At 36.5% G+C, this 26,127-nt stretch overlaps 1 protein-coding gene across 3 annotated transcripts in view; it reads right to left on the bottom strand.

Moving 5' to 3' along the window:
* Positions 1-26,127, bottom strand: part of BLTP1 (bridge-like lipid transfer protein family member 1) — a 219,349-nt gene that overhangs the window by 9,438 nt on the left and 183,784 nt on the right. For all 3 annotated transcript variants that reach the window (XM_056803506.1, XM_056803508.1, XM_056803507.1), the window contains 6 exons: positions 17,029-17,273; positions 15,539-15,644; positions 8,219-8,316; positions 7,805-7,990; positions 5,705-5,873; positions 4,597-4,808 (listed from right to left, as the gene is read on the bottom strand). In XM_056803506.1, coding sequence (XP_056659484.1) covers positions 4,597-4,808; positions 5,705-5,873; positions 7,805-7,990; positions 8,219-8,316; positions 15,539-15,644; positions 17,029-17,273 — 1,016 coding nt within the window. The remainder of the gene's footprint in view (positions 1-4,596; positions 4,809-5,704; positions 5,874-7,804; positions 7,991-8,218; positions 8,317-15,538; positions 15,645-17,028; positions 17,274-26,127) is intronic.

Genomic DNA, 26,127 nt, shown 5'->3' with positions numbered 1-26,127 from the left:
ACAAATGGATTGGTGGGGAGGGAAGCAGTAAAAGTGAAGGAGAGGGCAGGGTAGGATAGTTTTAAAAAACTGTAAAGAAAATAAGAAGGGAATAAGAAGGGAGGGGGGTAGAAAGGGTGTGAATTAAGGGGACTGATTAAAAACAAAACATTAGTGTTGAAGGAAATAGTGAAAGAAGAAAGGGCAGGAGTAGGAGCTGGTAATCATAACTCCGAATATGAATGGAATGAACTCACCCATAAAACACAAGTGAATAGCAGAGTGGATTAGAATCCAAAACCCTACCATATGCTGTCTACAAGAAATACACATGAGGAAGGTAGATACACATAGGGTAAAAGTAAGAGGATGGATCCCCAATAGGGCATGAACTGATAAAAAGAAGGTAGGTGTCTCAATCATGATATCTGACAAAGCCAAAGTAAAAATATATCTAGTCAAAAGAAATACGGAAGGTAATTACATCTCTATTAAAAGGCAGAATAGACAATGAGGAAATATCAGTACTCAAAATGTATGCACCAAATAGCATAGGATCCAAATTTCCAAAGGAGAAACTAGTGGAGCTCAAGGATGAAATAGATAAAAAACTATACTAGTGGGAGACCTTAACCTTCCTCTATCAGAACTAGATAAATCAAACCAAAAAATAAGAAAGAGATAAGAGAAGTGAATGAAATCTTAGAAAAATTAGAGTTAGTAGATATGTGTAGAAAAATAAATAGGGGCAAAAAGAAATATACCTTCTTTTCACCAGCACATGGTACATTCACAAAGACTGACCATATATTAGGGCAGAAAAACATTGCAAATAAGTGCAAAAGAGCAGAAATAATCAATGAACCTTCTCAGATCACAATGCAATTAAAATAATAATTATTAAGAGTACATAGAGAGGCAAATAAAAAATTAATTGGAGATTAAACAATACTATTCTCCAAAACCAGTTAAAGAACAAATCATAGAAAGAATTAATAATTTCATTAAGAAAATGACAATGATGAGACATCCTTTCAAAATGTGGGTTGCAGCCAAAGTAGTACTCAGGGGGAAATTAAAATCCTTAAGTTCCTATACTAACAAATTAGGGAGGGCAGAGGTCAATAAATTGGGCATGCAAATTAAAGAACTATAAAGTGAACAAATTAAAAATCCTCAGATGAAGACTAAATTAGAGATCCTAAAAAGCAAAGAAGAAATTAATAAAATTAAAATTCAACGAACTATTGATTTAATAAATAAGCCTAGAAGCTGGCACTTTGAAAAAAACAAATAAAATAGATAAAATACTGGTCAATCTAATAAAAAAAGAAAGAAGAAAACCAAACTGATAGTATCCAAGATGAAAAGGGAGACCTCACCTCTAATATAGAAGAAATTAAGGTAATCATTAAAAACTATTATGCCCAATTATATGGCAATCTAGGTGATATGGATGAATATTTATAAAAATATAAATTGCCTAGCCAAACAGAGGAATAAATAGACTACCTAAACAACCCCATATCAGAAAAAGAAATTGAACAAGCTGTCAAAGAACTCCCTAAGAAATAATCCCCAGGACCAGACGAATTCCTAAATGAATTCTATCAAACCAAAAAAAAGAACAATGAATCCCAAAATTATACAAACTATTTGACAGAATAAGCAAAGTAGCTCTACCAAATTCCTTTTACGACACAAATATGGTACTGATTCCAAAGCCAGGCAGGTCAAAAACAGGGAAAGAAAACTATAGACCAATCTCCTTAATGAATATAGAAGCAAAAATCTTAAATAGGATACTACCAATAAGATTCCAACAAATGATCATGAGGGTTATTCATTGTGACCATGTAGGATTTATACCAGGAATGTAAGGATGGTTCAATATTAGGAAAACCATCCACATAATTGACCACATTAACAAGCAAACCAACAAAAATCACATGATTATCTCAATAGATGCAGAAACAGCCTTTGATAAAATACAACACCCATTCCTATTAAAAACACTAGAAAGCATAGGAATAGAAGGGTCATTCCTAAAAATAATAAATAATATATATCTAAAACCATCAGCAAACATCATCTGCAATGGGGATAAACTATAAGCCTTCCCAATAAGATCAGGAGTGAAACAAGGATGCCCATTATCACCTCTATTATTCAACATTATACTAGAAACACTAGCAGTAACAATTAAAGAAAAAGAAATTGAAGGTGTTAAAATTGGCAATGAAGAGCCCAAGCTATCTACTTAAGGAGCCCTAGAGAATCGACTAAAAAGCTAGTAGAAATAATCAACAACTTTAGCAAAGTTTCAGGATACAACCCCCCCCCCCCAAGAAGTCATCAGCATTTCTATATATTCCCAACACATCTCAGCAGCAAGAATTAGAAAGAGAAATTCCATTTAAAATCACCCTAGACAATATACAATACTTAGGAATGTATCTGCTGAGACAAGCACAGGAACTATATGAACACAACTACAAAACACTCTCCACACAATTAAAACTAGATTTAAACAACTGGAAAAACATTGATTGCTCATGGGTAGGATGAGCTAACATAATAAAAATAAAAAGAAATTTATTTACTTATTTAGTGCCATACTCATTGAACTACCAAAAACCTTTTTTTACCAAATTAGAAAAAAATAACAAAGTTCATTTGGAAGAACAAAAGATCAAGGATATCCAGGGAAATTATGAAAAAAAAAGTAAAGGAAGGTGGCCTTGCAGTCCCAGATCTCAAACTATACTATAAAGTAGTGGTCATCAAAACAATTTGGTACTGGCTAAGGGACAGAAAGGAGGATCAGTGGAATAGTAAATGACCTCAGTAAGACAGTCTATGATAATCCCAGCTTTTGGGACCAAAATACGCTATTTGATTAAAAACTGCTGGGAAAATTGGAAGACAGTATGGGAGAGATTAGGCTACAGTAAGATAAACTCAGAATGGGTGAATGACTTGAATATAAAGAAGGAAACTATAAGTAAATTAGGTGAACACAGAATAGTATACATGTCAGATCTTTGGGAAAGGAAAGATTTTTAAACTAAGCAAGAGCTAGAAAAAAATCACAAAATTTAAAATAAATAATTTTGATTATATTAAATTAAAAAGTTTTTGTACAAACAAAACCAATGCAACCAAAATTAGAAGGGAAGCAACAAATTGGGAAAATCTTCATAACAAAAACCTCTGACAAAGATCTAAATACTTAAATTTATAAATTACTAAATCAATTGTACAAAAAATCAAGCCATTCTTCAATTGATAAATGGGCAAGGGACATGAACAGGCAATTTTCAGTTAAAGAAATCAAAATTATTAAAAGCACATGAAAAAGTGTTCTAAATCTCCTATAATCAGAGAGATGCAAATCAAAACAACTCTGAGGTACCACCTCACACCTAGCAGATTGGCTAACATGAAAGCAAAAGAATATAATGAATGCTTGAGGGGATGTGGCAAAGTTGGGACATTAATTCACTGCTGGTGGAGTTGTGAACTGATCCAACCATTCTGGAGGGCAATTTAGAACTATGCCCAAAGGGCGATAAAAGACTGCCTGCCCTATGATCCAGCCATAGCACTGCTGTGTTTGTACCCCAAAGAGATAATAAGGAAAAAGACATGTACAAGAATATTCATAGCTGCACTCTTTCTGGTGGCAAAAAATTGGAAAATGAGGGGATGCCCTTCAATTGGGGAATGGCTGAACAAATTGTGGTATCTGTTGATAATGGAATACTCTTGTACTCAAAGGAATAAGAGACTGAAGGAATTCCATGTGAACTGGAATGACCTCCAGGAAATGATGCAGAGGGAGAAGAGCAGAACCAGGAGAACATTGTACACAGAGATTGATACACTGTGGTACAATCGAATGTAATGGACTTCTCCATTAGTGGCAATGCAGTGATCCTGAACAACCCAGAGGCATCTATGAGAAAGAACAGTATCCATATTCAGAGGAAAAACTGTGGTAGTAGAAACACAGAAGTAAAACAACTTCTTGATTACATGGGTTGAGGGGGATATGACTGGGGATGTAGACTCTAAATGAACATCCTAGTACAAACACCAACAACATGGAAATGGGTTCTGAATAAGGACACATGTAATATACCCAGTGGAATTGTGTGTTAGCTATGGAAAGGATGGGGGAAGGGAAGGGAGGGAAAAAATATGATTCTTGTAATCAAGGAATAATGTACTAAATTGACTAAACAAAAAAAGGAGTTCAGCCCTGATTGTGAGAAGGAAGTATCATTTTTGTTTGTATTCCTGATAAAACAGAAAGAAGTAAAGTTTAGAAAGGCCTAAGAACAGTAAATTTAACTACAAAGTAGTTCTAACTTGAGAAGTTGCTAGGTTTTGAAGTTAAGTCCCTTGAAATAAATTAATTATCACATATAATTTTACCAAACTTCAAGGAGCTAATCCACAATATCAAAAGGATCAAAGTCAGTTTCACTCGACCTTGATTTTCTATCAGAGCTGGGCCTTTGTATTGGTGGGTGGCACTGAACTAGCCACATAAACAGAGGTATCAATAATACTATTAAACTGAACTCTGAGGTCTGGCATGCCTTTGTGTACCTGGGCAGCGTTTGTGATAGGCAGACAAATCCCCAGATCATTAACAGTAAGCTGGAGGAAAAGGGTCCCAAAAGCCTGGGCAGATGTCTGCTGAATGCCTGGTAACATATCCACCACCTCCTTCGTGGCCATGTGAATATCCTTGTGCAGTGCCATTCTCTGTTCATTCCAATTGTCATAGGCAGCCTTGTAATTGAGCCAAAATAGCACAGCTGTTGAAAAGGAAGAAAATGCATTAGAAATAATGGAAAACAATTAGTTTACTAGTTTTGGTCAGTGAGTGAGTGCTTTCCTGGAGCTTAGTCCCACTGAAATGTAAGCTCTTGGCAGGGAGGGATGTTTCCATTATCTATTGTATTTCCAGCACTTAGCACAGTGCCTGTACAGGGTAAGCACTCAACAGGTCATGCCCATTAGCCATTGGCATCCTCCAAGGCTCTGCCCAAGGCCTTCTTTTTGCTTGGTCTCATCAACCCCTCTGGATTCAGTTATCATCAAGATGTAGTTACCCAGGTCTAACTTCTCTCCTAATTTCTAGTCCCTATCACCAACTGCCCATTAGACACATCTAACTAAGTGGCGTCTCGGATTCCGTATGCCCAAGACAGGAATAATTGATGCAATTAAAATAGGAATAGACAACTTTCATTTACATCTTCACTCAACACTAAAGTTCTCATAAGATTTAAAAATTTTAACTTAAAGTAATTACAACTGACAAGAACTCTTTTCCACCTCAAAAGAAAGCAATGTTTCTCTTACAAATTTGGAGCAAAAAATACTAAAGGGAACATATAAGAAAATATATATTATTGGAGGGACAGCTAGGTTGCTTGGCAGATCGAGTCAGCCTGGAATTGGGAGGTCTTTGGTTCAAATTTGAATCCAGACACTTCCCAGCTGTGTGTCCCTGGACAAATCATTTAACCCCCATTGCCTAGGCTGTCACTCTTCTGCCTTGGAATCAATACAGAGTATTGATTCTATGACAGAAGGTAAGTCTTTAAAAAAAAGAAAAGACAATATTACTGGGTATGCTTACTTAGCACTCTGATAGAATTTTGAAAATAAAAACATTCAGCTAGAATAGTAAAGAAATTCACAGTACCTCTGTCGAAGGCCACAGGTTGAGCGTATACAATTGGTCTATTCAAAGTAATTAGCACAGCTTCTCTATCTGAAGAACCACTGATTTCTTCTCGGAGGGCATTTCTTAGCCCAATTCTAGTTTTAAAATAGGCAACCTGGTGAAAGTCAGAACCAGCTTCTTCATAAACCTAATACGAATTTTAAGACAAAACAAATTCAAGTAATAAGACAACTGTTCTGCTATCTTAAACAGCATTATGGTATTATCCACTAGAATATATTATAAACTGAGTACTGAACTGAAACTAAATAATCTTTCAAAAAAAATTCATACTTGCCAAAGCTCTCTTGAAAATAGGCAAAATAAAGAGATGAGTGAAAAGAATCTCAATAATAACAGCAAAAGTTTATATAGTTCTTGCTATGTCCCAGGCATTGTGTTAAACACTCTACAATTATTATCTCCTTTGATCCTCACAGCAACATGGGGAAAGATGCAATTATTATCTCCATCTTCCAAATGAAGAAATCAAAACATAGAAGATGAAATGACTTGCTCAAGGTCATTTAGCTCGGCGGTGTCTGGGGCTGGATTACACTCAAGTCTTCCTAACTCCAAACCCAGCTCTGTCTCACTGATTCATCACCAGTGAAAGATATAAACAGAAAATCATTCAATAATGTCCTTATTAAAACCAAAAAACTGCACATTTTTTATGCTTTACTTTTTAAAAGATAGCTAGGGACAAAGGATTGGAAAGCAGCATCCTCCCTGAGCAAGCACACAGTTACCTGTGTGAATTTTAAAACTACTCCACCCTACTCAGAACGTACTTTAGAAGATTTGATTTATCTATTTCCTGATTAGTAACTATGGAGATACTTGGTCTAACAGAATCAAGTCTTGGGAACTCTGAATTTCTCCACCTTACTTAGTTTAACAAGGTCAGGAATGTCTGCACCATACTCAAGGATTAAGTATCTGAGAAAATGGCCTTCAACAGACATGTGCAGAAACAGCGGATGGACCCCTGGGCTGTCCTAAGTCAAGCTAAGCTAACATTGGTACAGATGAGACGCAGTAAAGTGCCATAAAACTGTCTATTTAGGTCACGTCACTTCCTCTCTTCGGCCTATTTTCCGGGAGAGGCGTCTCTGGCTTGCGGCAGTATGCTAAGCATTCTGACATCTTGGTGTGGTGGCAGCTATTTGGCTGAATTTTGGCAGTGAGTTTGCCCTTGAGCTAATTCAGGTTCAGGCATCTTGGCTGAGCCTTCTTGGAGTTCAGGCTGATTCCTTCCTCTTTTACTCTCCAAATCCTTACCTTCTAGAGCCTCTATTCTTCCCGCCTGGCACAAACCAGGCAGGAAAAATCCTACACCTTTTGCTTCTCACTTATTCTTAAATTTCTTTCCACTATATTAATTAAATCACCATAAATTTCCAGACTGACTTGGGTAAATTTTTTTTTTTAATTATTTGGGATATCCATGGTGACCAATAATTAATATAGTTTAGGTCACAACGCTAAAATTATTCTTTACACCTGGAGAGAAAAGCACACAGAGTGGCCAGATACATTAACCAGGAGGGTGTTCTCTGGAGAGGGGAGAAGCCAGGAATATCCCTGTCATAGACACAGCAGGATCCAGAGCACCTAGTCTGATTGAAATGTCACATACATGGATGTATGTGAAAAGACAAAGAGAAATCAAGCTGAAAAGGGAAGGTGGCAAGAAGTGGACCAATTGTGGATTTTTTTTTTAGGTGGGCACAGGGTGGTGATGCTATTAGAATGGAGCATTAGGAAGCTTACATTGGGAATAGTGTAAAGGATGAATTAGGGACATTGTAGCCAACATCCCAGGCTATGGGCAGTTTCCCTTAGTCAGGTTAGAGGTCATATAGATTCATCTCAGTTTGCACTAAGGGAGCCCCAGTTCTACAAACTGGTCAAACTAGCCTTCGGTCACTGTTCATTTCTAATGACCACATTTTAAGAAGAGAGCAATCAGGATGCTGAGGGGACTAGAAATCATGCCATACAAGGACTGGGTGAAGGAACTGGGGAAGGAGAAGACCTGAGGGTCCAAGATAGCAGTCTTTAAGCTTAACTCACCTGGTGTTTGACAATTTGTCCTAATGCCAGATTTAAATCAACTTGGCATTTACCAAACAGCTTTAGGTAACTGCTGCCTCCTGGCAAGGCTTTTGTCTGAAGTCGGTTAGAGAGTTCCAATTCAATCAATCCAGTCTCAAACCTCACAGCTCTCATGGATGGAGTTGTGGCTGTTACTTGAATGCCCTGAGAAAATGTGAAAAAGCTCAAGTCAGATTTTATTTCTATATGGCACCCACCAAAAAGCAGTCTCTCAGTTTACACCAGAGAAAAGAATCCCACTTTAAAGCCACCCTAAGACGTATCTATGAAGTCCAAAAGAATTATCTGAGCGTGCCCTTCTGAATCTTAGCAAATATGAGTAGTTATCTTTGCAACTGGGAAATAGTAAGCTTCAGATATTTCTTCTATTACCTTAAACTGCAGATTCAAGGAATAGAGAAGAATTTTGGGCTTATCTCCATCTGCTGTGCCATCATGCTCATTCCAGAGAGGAATAGGCTGCTCCCCACCTAAAAGAGATCAAATAATCAATTGAGGACATGGGTTTTTTTTTCCTTTTCAAATATTCAATTCAAATTCCATTTGACATGCTCATTTTCTTTCCTTTCCTTGGACAAATTATTTTTCACTCTGTAATATATAAATGGCAGCTTTCTCTAATTAAGAGAACATTCCTAAAACCTCAAGGAAAATGTAAAACAGGAATAATTTTTCAAATGTGGATTAATTTCTTTGAAAAAATCAAGGAAATATATCATTAAGGTAATTAAGAATTGAGTTAAGAAGAGAGTCCAGATTAAGCACTTCTACATTAAAAAAAATCATTTTTCATAGAAAGAATTCTAAACTTTATCAAAGTCAATGTAAATGGCAGATGAATACAGAAAGAAAAAAGGTAGAAAAATGAAAAATTCTTAGTGGGCAGAGCAAGAAAAACTAGTTTTGTATGGGAAAATAAATGAGACATAGGTAGTTTTTGCATTTCTTTGCTATTTGTGGCCTCAGGATGTTCAGCAGTCAGGAAACAATCTGATGTTGAACACCACAAGATAGGATTTGATATCATAAATCATCCTATGAACTGACAGGGGGTTTTAACAATTGATCAGCCTGTCTGAATGTTCATTTCTTCCATGCCCGAGGAGACAATTCTCCCATATGACTATCTGTGAATAGTCATGCCTTCCACTTGAGGCAGGGATGTTGGTTGGCAAAGATAAGGAAGCTTTCCCTACTGAGTGGTACTGATGTGAACAAAAAAACAATGATAGCTGATGTATAAATATAAAGTTTTGACTGGTTTTGAGAAAAAGCAATATAAATAATTCCATTTTCTTGATCTGGAAACTAAGGGCAAGAACCTACAATTCTTGGATATTAAAATAAAGTGCAAATCTGGGTTCAAATCGGAATGTAGATACTTCCCAACTGTATGACCCTGAGCAAATCATTTGGCCCACACTGCCTAGCCCTTACTGTTCTGTCTTAGAATCAACACTTCGTATTGATTCTAAGATAGAAGGTAAGAGGTTTTTTTTTGTTTTTTGTTTTGTTTTTAAATGAGGGTAATTGGGATGATGAAGTCAAATGGATATAGGAAATCAGAGGGGAACAGTCAAGATAACAATCACACTTGTTTTTACTATTCTAGTCTGCATTTGAAAATGTGTAGATAAATCTTAATTTAAAGAATATAAATTTATAAGTTTGAAACATTTTGACCAATTTCGATAAAATAGATCATGTTTTTTATGTCAAAGATGCAGTGAGTTGGTCAGAGTAAAATCTGGGGCTAATATTTAGAAGGGTAACTTTAGGTCTACCAATGAAGGTATTCTTTTTCACTCAATATGGAAATTCTACAATTCAAATAAGATTCCAAATAGACATGACTTTCCAATTCCCTGAGGTTATTCTGAGTCATTGTCAACAAAACTGAGAAGACATATCTCACAGAATTAAGGCAATTTAGACCATCACAAAATTTCCTTTATAGAACGGACAGCCTCTCAGTAGGCACTTCTCTATTCTATCAAAATGATTCCACCCCAATTGTAAAAAATAGACTTGAACTCTGTACTTCAATCCCCACAAGCCTTTGCTCCACTTCCCCAGAATGCTTTGTAATCTCACAGAATTCTGAGGTGGGCGAGATCAAGAAGGGATTTAAGCTGATTGCAAAGGCTTTTGAGCTCTCTCTTTTGGACTTCTGTTTTGGAGCAGATGTGGCTCTTTCCATAATGTAGGTGAGGTCTTGTCTAGGCCTCTGGCCTAGGCACGTGTTTTTTCTTATTCTGTATTTTCTTTAATCTTTAAACTTTAATAAACCTCTAAAAAATATGATACTCCTTGCAGAGAGAAACTAATTTCTACCTGCCTCAGTCTCCCCTAAATTTTAATCTTTACAGTTGGAGTAACCACTTCGGGAAAACGAAATATCTTAATCTTATGATTTCTTTTTTGATCTTTAGTTAATCTTTAATAGCTACTGCCTAGAATTTTTTTGAGCCACGTTTCTTTGGCCGAGGTTTTTTACCCTCGCAAAGCTGCTGCTCGTTCCAGCCATTAGATAGCTCACAGACTCCAGACCTGTTTCGTTTGCTGCCCATCCCACCTGGCTTGGCCCTTCACTTCCTGCCTGCAGCCCCGATTGTCCTCACCTGGTACTCTGGCTCCTTTTGGCCCTGCCCACTCCAGCAGTCTTTCTCTCGCTCACCTGGCCCACCTGATTCAACCAAGATTGCAATCACCTAGTGACCTGCATGCCCAACAAACCCAGATCCTGGGCTGGTAACAAAACGGGGAGAGGGTATTGGCTCCACGTGGGCGGCCTGGGCTCCATGTGGACTGGGGCAAGAGGAGGGATCATAGCAAGGGAGAGAGAAAGGGAGAGAGAAGAAACAGACTTTTCAAACAGAAACCTAAAAAGCAATGGGCTATTTAAAAGGATACCTTTTGACTGTTCTGGTGATTTCATTGATTTCACCTGTGTGCAACTTTAACTTTGAAGGGGCAAATGGGTGGCTCAGCAAACTGAGAGCCAGACCTAAACACATGGGGTCCTGGGTTAAAATCTGGCCTCAGATACTCCCCAGCTGTGGGGCCCTTAACCCCCATTGCCTAGCCCTTACTACTCTCCCTTCGGACAATAGACATTTAAATGGATAATTAATTAAAAGAAAACAAAAACAAACAAACAAAACACACCTAAGGAACTTTAAAGACTGGAGGTTATGATTTTAAGGCATTTCAGACTCCAATGGTTTATAAAAAAAATTTCTGTATTCTATTGCATTTTTCCTGATTGTTTTGTTTAAGGTTTAACTTTGTGATTTTAAGTTCATATATTACTGGATTCAATATTATTCTGTTACACTGAAGGTTGATTGAATTTACTTTGAATGTACTGAGTTTTGAAATTCTGTTGTTTTTCCCCTATAACTGTGCTGAACAAATACTATTGTAATTAAGCCCATATATGAAAAAACAGCTTTTTTCTATTTTGCCGAGGATAGATGGACTTCAGAACTGGTTACAATTGTAGAACAACCTTTGGAAAATTAATGTGCTAAATATCTCAACTGATTTTAAGGGTTTTTTAAATATGATTTTTTGGAATTTTTTTTAACAATCTCTGGTCATTTTTGCCTGCCCCTACCATGAGGTAAGGACAATTCTAGCTGAATTTAAATACATTTTATAACCCCCAACCTTCCCGCATTTCTAAATATGTGAATGGAAGTTGGGCAGTTAATCTCAGGGCATTTGTATCCCTAAAAAGCCTCCAAAAAAGGAGCACCCATTTATTTATACTCTTCAGCTCATTACTTTACTTGCACCAGAATGATATATAGATTTCTTGATTATGTTCTTATCCCAAGATGAGTTTTACTTTGTTTAAAAATATGTTTAAATACCAAGGTTGAAAGATTGCTACGTTTGTAAAAATTGTGACAATATCAATCAATTCATAGGGTTTTAAAATGTCATACAGCAACTTATGTGAAATATGATAGTGTTTGTTTGCTATTGTAATTAATTGGGCTATTGAGAATTTTGGGGATATTGATACTACATATTTGTACTACTATTCTTTAAAAATGAAAATTATACTACTGTTCAATTCATTTGTCATACTCACAGTGATCATGGCCAGACATTAAGAGTGAAATGGATCTCATTTTTGGTGAGAAAGTCTTGTAATCTTAATTTTCTTAGCTGACAGAGTGTCAATGATTATAAGCTATATTTTTGAATTTTTTAAAGCTCTTTTATTATTATATTTTTCTTGCATGTGCAATATACTATTTGTTTTTTTTATTATTTTTTCTCTCCTTTTTATATTTGAAGCACATGTCACCAGCATTAAGATTTTCTTTAACTTTTTGACTTTTCAGTACTACAAGTTTGAAATACATTTGTCAGAGCATGCCCCAAAAGCTTGTGACTATAAAAAATGATGCCACTAATTATTAAATAAATTATGGGACTTTGCTTAATGATTCTGTCTGATTCCAGGACAAGATATACACAACAGAGCCATTGCACAGGGCCAAAGAAAAGCCAATCCAGGATGGATTGATGCACTTCTAGGCCAATACAAAGGTCTTGAACATAGTGTGAAGACTCCAGGTTACTGTGTTTAACATGTTGTTACGACATAGGCTTTACTTGTGTCCACACTCACTCTCAAAATACTCACAGACGAGTATCCCTGAAACCTTGGCTCCTATAATCGGGTCCCCTTTTCTGCCTTTCATAGTGTGGTACCTTTCTCTAGTCCTGGCTACTGACTGGGTAAATGCATCATTGCTTAGATAATTTTAATTGGGCCCTGATTCAAGGACCTGTTATAGATTTATTTTTCTTTCACTTGGAATTTTACACATAAGACTATATTTTCATCCAGAAATTTTTCTTTTTTTATTTGGATTTTTCTGATATTTTTGTTAATTTCTCTTACCAATTGATTCATATACCTCATACCTCAGCCGTGTATCCCTAAGTGATAATGTATTTTTCAAGCACCCTCTTAATGGGGGGAATATAAAAAATATCATTATTTAAATTGCAAAGTTTAAATTCCTTTTTAGAAGAATTTTAGGTAAAGAAGATGCTACCTCTCTGAATCCACAAACTAAATTGTTGGAGAAGATACCATGAACAAGCCTCCAGACCAGCCAGCTGCACAAAAATTGAACTTTGGGTGTAGTTGATTGAAAATTTATTTGTATGTATACTTTTATGCCAAAGGGGACTGCCCCCTAACTGGCTTTTTGTCAATGCTTTCAGCAATTATTGGTTTTATTCTTTTTTTTCTCTTATCCTCAAATTATTGTAATCTTTAAATTAATTATGTTTTCATGATCCTTTGGAAAAAAATTAATTTTTTTCAAATGTGGGAATGTAAAAAATAGAATTGAAATCTGGACTTCAATCCCCACAAGCCTTTGCTCCACTTCCCCAGAATGCTTTGTAATCTCACAGAATTCTGAGGTGGGCGAGATCAAGAAGGGATTTAAGCTGATTGCAAAGACTTTTGAGCTCTCTCTTTTGGACTTCCGTTTTGGAGCAGACATGGCTCTTTCCATAATGTAGGTGAGGTCTTGTCTAGGCCTCTGGCCCAGGCACGTGTTTTTTCTTATTCTGTGTTTTCTTTAATCTTTAACCTTTAATAAATCTCTAAAAAATATAATACTCCTTGCAGAGAGAAACTAATTTCTACCTGCCTCAATCTCCCCTAAATTTTAATCTTTACACAATGCAAATGTATGCTCTACACATGACTTGGAGCATATATCAAACACTAATTATTAAAATACTTGCCCCACAGAGACTACCCTAAGTCCTCAGAGGGCTCTGGCCTATGAGTGGTATCTCTTCACACCTTAACATTGAATTTATAGGTCCCACTAAGTCATTAAACAGGACATTTAATACCAAATGCTGCTAGAGAGGCTTCAGAGCTAGTTGGGAAGGCAGAAAGAACAGTAATCTGTAATAATGGGGTGGCTAGACAGCTTAACATGCAGCCCCCTAGCTATGGTTTGAGGTTAAAAGTGGAAGAAATCATCACAAAAATTTGTTCCTAGAATGTGTCTAATGTGACGTAGATCAATTAACTGATTTTTGAGGTATGATTTATTTCCCTGCTACCAAGGACTAGTTCAATACTATAATAATGACCAATGTTAGGTGAGTCTTCTTATTTGACAACAAAGAATAAATACAGGCAGGAGAGCAAAGCAATAATAATGTTTAATATGCTTTGTGGGTGAGGTGTAACTCCTTTGCAGGCATACATTTCATAGCCTATAGCCCTTCATTTCTTTATCGAAGTTACAATGGCCTTTTATTTATCTATCTATTTGTTTACTTATTTTTTAAAATTTTTAGGCCCTTACCTTCCATCTTGGAATCAATACTGTATATTGTTTCCAAGGCAGAAGAGTGGTAAGGGCTAGGCAATGGGGGTCAAGTGACTTACCCAGGGTCACACAGCTAGGAAGTGTCTGAGGCCAGATTTGAACCTAGGACCTCCCATCTCTAGGCCTGGTTCTCAATCCACTGAGCCACCCAGCTGCCCCCTACAGTGGCCTTTTACATATAGAGAAGAAGATGTCTGGAGGATCAGGAATCAGAATGTAGAGCAGGGAGGGAAAAATTCTACAAATATGCTGAATATAAAAGGGAATTCTTTGCTCTCTGAGTTTATACTTGTGAAAGGGAATCCTTTATTCCTTTTGTCTATTTTGAGTTAACACTTTGGCTAACAATAACTTAAGTACCCCTACTTAGTATCTCATTAGATTGTCTAAACAGGATTAACTTTCCTTTGTCTACTTTTGAATTGAATCAACAAATGATTAAACACCCTACTTAGTACTAGGTGAAAAGCTAGCAAGGTATTTAAGAGAATTCACATCCTTGGAAATTCAATCAGTTGGGAATCTGAATCTTTTTGATGAGAACCTAACCTTCAGAAGGTGAGAAGTAGAACCTACAGACTGCTACACAATTTTGAAAATGCAATTGGCCCCTGTGAAGAGGGAGGAGACAAGAAGTCATCATAAAAAAGCAAGCACAAAACTCCTTCAGAGCAGATTGTCTTTGAGAAGATACTCTGAAGAGATTGCCTTCTGGAGGTAGTCTTCCAGGGAGCTTTGCTGGAGACTATGGCTTGGATCATGGGCTCGGAGCTTGGCTTCTACTTGGACTCTGACTCTTGGATTACTTTGTTGGGTGAGTAAAAGGCTGACCCCTTTCCTATCTTCTGGAGAGACTAGCTTCCATCTTGGAGGAGGCTACTGGTTACTCACTACCAGCCTTCCCGGTTGAGAGCTAATCTCTGCCTGGATTAAGCAGACCTGGAGAAAAACATTTAGGTTGATAGGATAGATAACTTCTCTAACCTCTTCACATTTCTCTACTTTACTGTTTCTTCTCCATTTTGTAAATATTTGTAAATAAATTTCTGACTCAAGATATAATAAATATTGGCAACCACATAATTTCATATTATTATTGTCCAACCATTAAATTTAACCTTTACATGAGGCAGCAGCATCTCCCATCCCAATATGTGTATCTAATGTCATTGGCTCAATCAGTATTCATTAGATGGAGAAAAGAAATTTACATAATCATACTTCAAGGCAATAATACTTTTTGATGTTGGAACAATAGCAACAAAAATAAAATTTTACATGCTCAAGTATCAGCTCTTCTTACCAGAAACTTTCTGTATTACTTCATTAACTTCCTTCATAAAAACTTTTTGCACAAATACCAAATGGTTTAGAAGGTCAGTTGTAAGATTATGCTCAAATGAACCAACCTGTAAAACAAATTTAAACAATGTTCATTTTAAACCATTGTGATTCTATTAGATTTCAGTACACCTATTAACAGAATAGAAGGCCCATATAGTGATATGTTAACAATAAAATTAATTGCATCTGTGTTACTAGAAAAGGTAATCTGTAAAGAGGTTAAATATAATCTTCAGAGCAGCCAACATTTTTACTGGCTTATATAATGTTCGTCTGCCTTTCCTAAAATGACAAGCATTTATGCATAAAGATGATGAATCTGGTGAGAGTAACTAAGTTTACATTTTTATTACAGCTATATGACATACTTGCTTTAAAAAAGAGCCATAAATTGACTATCAAGCACAAAGAGAATGAATGAAAGAGAAAATTCTTCATAAAATCTTTAGCCTTTAACAAAGTATGACTGATCTACTCAGAAGGCTTTTCCCAATTGCTAATTCTCCTTAACAACCTGCCTTTTCCTGCCCTTGATGCAAATGAGCCAATCATTAAAAAGAAAAATTCCAACATTTACTTCTCTGTGCTCTTATTTATCTATACAAACAGATAAGAACATATTAAATCAGACACATCCCAGCCCGTCCCTCTAAAATGTAGGCTCCCTGAGAGACCCTATTATCTTGTTTGGGCCTTTGTATGCTCAGTTTACAGAAGGAGCTTAAAAAAAAGCCATTGCCTGAGCACATACAAATACACAAACACTTGAGGAACTTGCCAGGTGGGGAACTTATTTCATCAACCACCAATGATTCTTTATCAGGAGAGTTTCTTCACTACAAATAAATTTTTTTTCAGTCAGAATATCAAGTGTGATCTCCTAATCATCTTATTAGTTATAATTAATATCATAACATCTACTGACACCACCAGAACCTGCAGTTCTATAAAGATAATTGCTAATATTAGAATTCTAGTAATTCAATTAGGCCTTTTTTCTGGTAAGTCCACATTTGTGAATTTTTCATGTGTAAGCTATAAAAACATTATTCAAGTGCATTTTCATGTGTGTGTATATATATATATACACACAAGCACAGATGTATATAATTAGTATTTTTAGTACATTTAGGTGATATTTCATATACATATAATATACAGGTAATAAAAATGATAATATCATAGTGACGTTGGAAATGTAGGAAATATAAGTCTAAGGATTGTAAATAAGAAGAAAATCACCATACCATTAAAAGATAAATATTGAATGTAGTCAAAATATAATTTTCTTAGAAAGCAAGTGAATCTGGATCATATAATGAATTATATTAGAGCTGAAAGGTATTTGAAGGCTTCTATCAGATGAAGACATTTCACTTCATGCGTATTATCACTTAAAGGAACAAATTCAGAAATCTGATAATTTTATATTTAATTTAAAAACTTTACCTCAGCCACACAACGCAGATAGTTTCCCTGTAAATAGTAACCTTGTTTAGAGGGCAGCTCATCTATACTCCACACTTGATCTGAATAGCTGTCATGTTCTTCCATTATGTATTTCCCCGACATAGTAACAGGAGGAAGGTTAAGGCTAGCAGAAGGAGGAATAGTTGACATATCTGTGGCAGAAACTTTTGAAGTAAAGCGTAGTCTGTGATTTGGTAGTTCAAATGTAAATCTTGTCTGAGCACCTAAAAAAAAGAGGGGAAGAAAGAGAAAAGAGTCAGTAGAAACATAATTTAGAAGATGCAAAAAAAGAGAGTGCCATTTTCCAAGCATATATAAGATATGATTTCAAAATTCTCTTCAAGGACGTGAAGATGAATTTGTTTTATTTTATTTTCAAATTAAGTAAAATTTAAAATTCTGAGATGAGATGAGCACAGTCACATACAAAGCAAAACCAAACCAGAGGACTGCAAGTGCTGTCATAATGTCCCCATCATGTCCAGTTTGCTTCTCCCTCTAAGGTGTAAACCTCAAAATTCCTTAGACTTATAAATGTTGGAAATTTCACCATTGGGATATTTCATACTTGGAAAATTTCTTACTGATAGTCTATTGGAATGGGAACCCCATTGGCATGGGAGGTTTCTTCTCTTCCTTTCTTAAGATTACTTTAGGACAGAAACCGTTTGCTGAACAATGGAAAGGACTTTGACCTATGCTTAAGCATAGAACAGGAATTTCTTTGAATCATGATTGATTTTAGAATTGATACAATGGAGATACTTGGAATAAATCTCCACCCTATTCAGTCCTAACAGGATTGAGTAAGGGCTGCAGCCTAGATCAAAATTTAATTATTCCAATCTCTACCCTACTCAGGTTAACAGGATTTAGAAAGGGCTGTAGCAAAGGAGCAAAGATTTAATCATTTGAAAATATGACCTTCAACAGACATGTGCAAAAGCCAGAAACCTCTGGGCGGTCCTGGGTTAAGCTAGAGCCTCCATTGGCACAGGGAAATTGATGAACAGTGATTGGTAGATGGGAGAACTGAGGGGAGGAACTTGGATGGTTTCCTTGAAGATAGGAGGGTCTGAAGATGAGGGGAGGGGAGGGTTGAGTAGTTGGTCGGTGTGGTTTGTGTGGGCTCTGAGAAGCTTGCTCTGAAGGAAGCTGAAGGTGGGGGCCTCTGAGACTGTTTCTCCATTTTGGTCACGTGAGTAATAGGGACTGATCTCTTTTCTTTGCCCCAGCTATCTAAGGGCTTGGGCCTTTTGGCCCAGCCTAAACAGAAGGGGTATTTAAGCCCTATTTCCTTCTCTCCCTTTTCTCTCTCTCTATCTCTAATTACTTCCTCCTATTGTAATTAAACTCCATAAAAGATTGACGGCTGACTTAAGTTTTCATTTAGGAATTACATAGCTGATTCCTTGGCGACCTTAAATTAATATATATCAGTCTTTTAAAGTGATTCCCTTGTAACAAAGGACAGACCAAATCCAAGTTATTTTCAGAGTTGCCCTGGTTGCCTATGTGCCTGATTAACACCTCTCACAAAAACTAATTTAAAGAGAGATAATCCTCTCCAGTTTTTTCACTTCCACTGAGGAGCCAAAAAGAACAAGTCTAAATGGTAGCAAGAGTCAGAAAAGGACCAGCCAAGATAGCAAAATAGGGCTAGTTGGGTCCAGATCTACCTTTCCACACACATACACCTCTACAAAGATCTAGAAAATGTATCCAAATGGGTCTAGATTGGGAAATCCAAGAAAAAAAATCACATCAGCATATTTTTTCCAGCTCAGGTCAGCATCAGGACCCAGAGAAGACTGTAAATACTGGGCAGGGTATAAACAGAGTGAGCTGAGAAGAATCCTCGTGGAGGAATGAGGGACAGTCAGTCTGAGGCTGGGCACCAGAGCAAGAAGAGGGCCCATAAAGAGTATAGAGGTGCCTGTCCTTCAACTAGGGGCAAGATTAGGAGTCAACTGGCATCTCTTCTACTGCCTAGTGCTGGCCAGATCCAGTGTGGACAGTGAAAGTCTCCTGCACCAAGGTGTAGACAATAGGCAAGAATAGTCCAAGGAGAACAACACCAACTGTTACTGGGTACTAAGTAAAGAGCAAATGCAGAAATAGGTAGCAGCCATAGGGATCTAACCCCAGGAGGAAACTGGGATCTCAGATCTAGCCCAATCTAAAGCCTGCTGTGTCATAACCAGGGAAAGGAGCCCAGACCAATGGGCCTGTGGTTTTATCAGTCTGAAAAAACAGCTTTTCAGCTGGCTGATCAAACCAAGGGCAAGCCCACAGTTGTGTTCATTATACCCAAAGCCAAACCAGGAACTTATAGAGCTCAAATTGGGGGAGTCCTCATATTTTACCCTAGAGCTGATTGCTTTGGATACAGTGAAAGCTTGCAGCTTCTCAGTTTGAGAAGTCCATTGGGATATCAGAACACTAAATAGTTAAGAAATCATCATCATCAGAATCCATACATAGGAGAAGATCAAGCATGACTCAAATACTCCCTTCCAGATGTACAAACAGACTGACCCTAACAACAAGTCGGAAGTTAGGAATGGATCGAAAGAATGAGGCAACTTAAAAAAACAAAAGAAGATACTTAAGACAAAACCCCAAAGAAGAAAATGACTCTAAAACATCTACAGTTAAAGCATCAAAGAAAAACATAGAATATAGCTGGGTACAAAGTTGAAGAGTTTTTAAAAACAGCTAAAAATGATTTTTATAAATGAAATGAGAACTCTAGAACTTATGACTAGAAAAGAATTTTAATGTTGGAGTGTATTGTGGGTGTTAGGGTGTAAAGAAATGAAGGCTATGGGAAGACTAGAAAGAAAATAGCTTGGCACAGCAAGTACAAAACCTTAGGCAAGTAACAAGCTCTTTAATAATTATAATGGACAAAACAACTCTGTGAGATAAGAAACATTAAAACAATGTTTTTAAAAAAAAATCTGGCAAGATACTTCATATAAAAAACAAGTTACCTGGAAAACAGATTGGGAAGAGACAATTTAAGAATCATGAGATTGTCTGAAAGCAGTGACCAAAAAAAAAAAAAAGAATAGACATTACATTTCAAGAAATCATAAGAGATGGAATTGTGAACTGACCCAATCATTCTAGAGGGCAATTTGCAATTATGCCCCAAAGGCTATAAAACAATGCATACACTTTGATCTAGTAATACCACTACTAGGTCTGTATCCTGGAGAGATTAAACAAAAAAAGGAGAAAGGACCTACTTGTACAAAAATATTTGTAGCTGCTCTTTTTGTGGTGTCAAAGAATAGAAACTAAAGGAATGTTCCTCAATTGGGGAATGGCTGAAGAAGTTATTGTATATGATGGTGATGGAATACTACTGTGCTGTCAAGAATGATGAACATGATGATTTCAAAAAGAAATGGAAAGACTTATGTGAACTGATGCAGTGAAATAAGCAGAACCAAGAAAACAATGTACAGAGTAACAGCAATATTGTGGATTGATCAAATGTGACAGGCTTGGCTACTCTCACCAATATAATGATTCAGGACAAGTTTGAGGGATTTATGATAAAGACTGCTATCCATCTCCAGAGACTGCTGGAGTCTGAATGTAGATGATTTTTCAATTGTTCATTTGGGTTTCTATTTGGGAGTTTTGGTTTCACAAGATTATTCACTTACAAAAATGAATATGGAAATGTTTTGCATAATGATACATGTATAACTCAGATCAAATTGTCTGCCAGCACTGGGAGGGTGAAGGGAAGAGAGCGGGAGAGATGAGTTCAATCATATAACTTAGGAAAACTTGTGTAGAGATTTGTTAAAACATGTCATTGGTAATAAATATTTTTAAAAAAAGAAATCATATAAGAAAACTCCCCAGATCTCTTATAATCAGAGGAAAAAGTATAAACAAAGAAGAATCCACCAATCACCTGCTAAAAGAAATCTCAAAATGAAAACTCCCATGAGCATTTTAGCCAAAATTAAGTGGGGAAAATATTGTTAAGTAACCAGAAAGAAAGAGTTTAAGTACTGAAGAGCCACATGCTGGGTCACACGATTTAGCAGCCACCATTCTGAAGCAATTCAGGAGACATTCCAGAAGACAAAAGAACTAGGCTTATAACCAAAAATAATTTATCCTCATAGTCTAAACATAATCCTAGAGGGGAAAAAATGTATTTTTAATGAAAAAGATTTCTAAGCAATCCTGTTGAAAATGTCAGAGTAGAATAGAAATTCTGACACACGTTTACAGGAATCATGAAAAGCACAAAAAGGTAAATTTAAGTGAACAGTCATAAGGAACTAAAAAAGGATGAAACATTCTGACATTCTAATATGTAGAGATAATATAAGTGTCTCCCCCAGAACTCTATTATCAGTAGGGATCAGAGAGGAGTTCAAAGAGATATAGAGGAGATAATGGTTTTCTGTTTGATGACCTTAGAGCAAAGGTTGATTAGGGGAGGGATTACTTCTAAATAAAAACAAAACAAAACAAAGGCTAATCAAGGTCACTTGGAGCTAACTTTATCTGATTCAGTTTCCTCATCTATAAAATAGGGATAATAACATATATATATATAATGCCTCCCTGGGCTGTTGTGAACATCAGATAACTCAGTATTTGTAAAAGTGCTCTATAAATGTTAGTTATGATTATTTTTGTTTCCTCCCACCATTCTCTTCTTTATTAGGAAGAAGTGCAAAAACGCTAATTATTAAGGCAATGATTAACATAATTCTAAATGACTTAAGATGGTCTACACAGCCCAATCCTTGAAAAAGCAGTGATCTATTCAGGAGTAGACTGAGATATGGCCCATGAAGGAATCTGTTTTGTTTGACTATGCATATTTGAGAGACAGGTTTTGTTTTTCCTTCTTGTTCAAATATGGGGAAAGGGGAACAGGAGGGAGATGAAATTAAATTTTAAAACAGAAGGTATATGCTAAAGGTAGCCACTGTTAATTTCGAAAATGTCTTTCTGGCAATTTTCTTTAATAAAGGTCTCATTGCTAAGACACATAAGGAACAGATTGAGTTTTATAAAAATAAGGCCTAAATTGTAAAAATTAAATTATATTTCTAATAATAAAATTCTAATTTCTAAAAATAAAAATTAAATTATATTTCTAATAATAAAAATAAAAATAAAAATGCTGCGTCATTGCAAAGGAAGAGAGTGTGGGAGGAATTACTGCCAGTTAAATACCAATTGTGATCTCACCAACATGGAGACTCAGGAGAGATTATAGGGAATTCTGGGAAATACCAAGGACTTCTGGGGCAATGAAGTCTAGGGTTCAAAATCTCCATTTATACAATTCCTCAATTGATAAATGGTCAAAGAACATGAATAGTTTTCAGAAAAAGAAATCAAAGCTACCAATAATCTTGAAAAATGCTCCAAATGGCTTTTAATTAAGGAAAAGCAAATTGAGCAACTCTGAGGTTTCCCTTCATATTCCTTGTAGATTGGGAATGGTGAAAAGACTGGCTAAAGTATAGTGGTGGATCAGCAGAAAAAATCAGGTACACAAGATACACTGTATCTTGTTAATGACCATAGAAATCTAGTGTTTGATAAACTCAGTGATCCAAAACTTGTTTGGCAGAAGTTTGGCAGAAACTAAGTATAGACCATCATCTCACAACATATCCTAAAATAAGGTCAAAATGGGTAATGATTTAGACATAAAAAAAGTTTTATCCTAAGAAAATTTAGGGGAGCATAGAAAAATTTAACTTTTAGGTCTATGGATATGGGGAGAATTTATGATCCAATAAGAGATAGAGAGGATCACAGGAAGTAAAGTGCTTTTGAACAAACATAACCAATGTAGTCAAAATTAGAAGGCAAGCTGGTAATCAGGAAAGAAATTTTTACATTGAGTTTCTCTGATAAAGATCTCTCTTTTCAAATAATATATAAAAATAAGAGCCATTCTCCAATGAATAATTGAATACAATGAATAAAAGCAATATAGAAAATGCTTTACATTATTAATAATTGCAGAAATGCAAATTAAAATAACTCTGAGGTACATTATACCTCTCAGATTAGCTAACATGACAGAAAAGGAGAAAAACAGGCTGAAGAGGATAGGGAAAAATGTGTAACACTAATGCACTGTTGGTAGAGTTGTGAACTAGCCCAATCAATCTGGAGAGCCCTATGACACATTAATAGTAACACTGTAAAGATAATCAACTGTGAAAGACTGATCAATACAATGATTTACTACCATAACTCCAAAGGACATATAAAGAAAAAAACTCATTCTACCTTCAGAGAGAACTGGTAGACTTTTAGTATAGATTGAAGTGGATATATTTTTTTAGACATGGCTCATTTGAGGATTTCTTTTGCATTACTACACATATCTGTTAGTGGGTTTGTTTCTTTTGCCTTCTCAATAGTCAAGGGAAGGGAAGGTAGAAGGGAGAGAATTCAGAACTGAAAATAAAATCAGATTGAATTTTCTAAAAACTCACAGATTTAGAAGTTAAGAACTACATTCTACTGACAAACAGGCAATCCTGTAAGAGGGACACCATGGCTGATGCCTGTTACAAATTGTCCTCTTTTTGCATATTCTGGGCCGCTGTTCTTAGTTGTCACTACTTGTACAGCTCTGGCCCATGAGGCACCAAAAGTCCAAGTTGAAGCAACCAACTCTTGTCCTCAAGTACAAAGGTCTCTGCTCTACTGGAGCCTTCAATTCAAGTAAACTTTATAAATGCCTTCTAAGCAGAGAATACTTGGAATTCTTCTCCCTTATTTTTTTAGTTCCTGGAGAGCTGCTGGTTTCTATTTGAGGGTTTTGGGAGATTTCAACATGCTTGTCTTCCAACAGAATCACAGGGGGGTTTGTGGCAAAGGAATTCCCCTCCCCATTATGTCACTTTGTTTAATGTCATCAATCAGTGACATAGAGGTCAAAGACCATTGAGATATGCAAGCATAGACTAACCATCAGAGAAAGTAAGTTGAAACTGTCAACATGGAAATCTAGAGACCTCCAGTTTATTTAGTTTGAGTGTAGAGACCCCAGGTTTTGACCTTGTCACAGGAGAGGTTTCCCCCTGAGGGAAGGTCCCACTTCACCAGACAATAGACATCCACTTCAGGTGGGGAGGTAAATCCCATCCGAAGTCAAATAGCTCTTTTGTCTCCAGAAGCTTCTCCCAATATATCACACCCTCCTTCCGAAGATCGAACTCGGGACCTTCAGCTTGTGAGACTGATGCACTACCCACTGTGCCAAAGCTGAAGTGGATGTCTATTATCTGGTGAAGTGGGACCTTCCCTCAGGGGAAAAACTCTCCTGTGGCAAGGTCAAAACCTGGGGTTTCTACCCTCAAACTTAACAAAACCAACGAGACAGGAAACTGATTCCACAGGCATTGCCCCCCTGGACGGTGCCAGACAAATTAAAGAACTATGGTTGGTTGCTGAGATATGATGTTGGAAAGCTAGTGTGTGGAGAAAACAACTTAAGGGAGACCAAGGCTCTGCTCACTCTCTCTTGCACTCTTATGGCTGGGGTTTAGATCCTGAAGGAGCCAAGGAGTCAGTGGCAAGTTTCAATCCATCAGACAGCATATAGGGTAGTAAGCTAATCAACTCTTTACCTCTTTCCTACATTTCCTTCTCTTTACTATCACTACTTTGAACTAATAAAGCAACTAAAGCTACTGGCAGCCTCATAATTTAATTTTAATTATTACTTATTTATATACTTTCTGCCATTTGTGTTCTGTTTCTTATCTGCCAAGTTGGTTATTAGCTGGTTTGGATACTTACCCTGGTGGTGGACCTGTGAAGTAATTCAATACTTCCAGAAAACAATTTGGAATTATACGAGAAAAGCTAAATTAACCACACTCTTTGACCCAGAGATCCCAGTCCTGGGACCATACCTTAAGGATTAGATTGCTACTGGGATCATGCATCAAAGTCCTAAGAACAAAAGTATCAAAAACAATAGTATTTATCATAACCAAAAATGTGTAGGCAAGGTTTGGGAAGTGCCTTAACACACTATGCTTTAGAAATGTAATGAAAGCTTACTTTGTCAAAAGGAATGACAAATAATGAAGAATTCAGAGAACCATGGGAAGACTTGCAAAAAGTGATGTAAAATAAGGAAAGACAAGACAAGGGAACAATTTATATTGTTGAATGACAACTTAAAAAATGTCAGCATAGAGACAGAAAAATTCTTGTTAAATACAACAATGTCAGTATCAGACTGTCCAAGTTAAAAGATTTGTGGCTTCTTCTCCTTTTGGCTCCTGAGAGATAATAATTCATCATCTTTCAAAGCACAGCCCCTTGTGCCAGCTTCTACAGGGAGGCTGCTTTCACTCAAACCCCTCTTCACTGCTGTCCTCTTTCCTGCAATTATTCTGTATTTACCCCATATAGATTCAGTGTCCTTGGCTGTTAATAGATTGTTCTCTCCAGTAGAATACATATTCCTTAAGGGCAAGGCTGTTTTGATTTTGTCTCTGTATCTCCAGCCTTTCTCACACATTATAAATGCCTATAAAGTTAAATCAGGGCAACCATACTTAATAAAGGAGGCCCAGTGTTTACCATGAAGCAGTTTTTATGTTAAAACAAAACATATGAAACTTTTTTTAAGCAGCAGGGCAACCAATTTTATAGACTCAAAACTCCTTATCCCAACTAACAAGCCACTAGTGGAGGGAAGGAAAGATCATCATAGCATTGGCTTTAGAGGTCAATTCAAGTTTTTAAAGTCATTAAAACAGAGCTAGGCAGGAAACCAGAGAGCTCAATTGGTGTGAACAATCAGATTTTCTCTCCCTTGTCTCATCAACTCTAACTATTCTTTCCTTCAACCACCTTGAGCCAGTGCTATGGACAATTTAAGAACTGTGGAAAGGGTTTGAAAAATATCATTACAGTCTTTTAAAAAACTTTCAATAATTTGGGTTCTGTAATAAGAGGTTTGCAAAAATGGAAGAAGTTGCAGGGCCAACGTTGAACTTGGACCTGGGACTGGACAGAGAGAGGAAGTTACTGAAAAATCAGTTA

The sequence above is a fragment of the Monodelphis domestica genome, chromosome 6 (genome assembly GCF_027887165.1).
Source record: "Monodelphis domestica isolate mMonDom1 chromosome 6, mMonDom1.pri, whole genome shotgun sequence".
In the NCBI taxonomy this organism is placed as follows: Eukaryota; Metazoa; Chordata; class Mammalia; order Didelphimorphia; family Didelphidae; genus Monodelphis; species Monodelphis domestica.
This window is presented reverse-complemented; position numbering and strand designations above follow the sequence as displayed.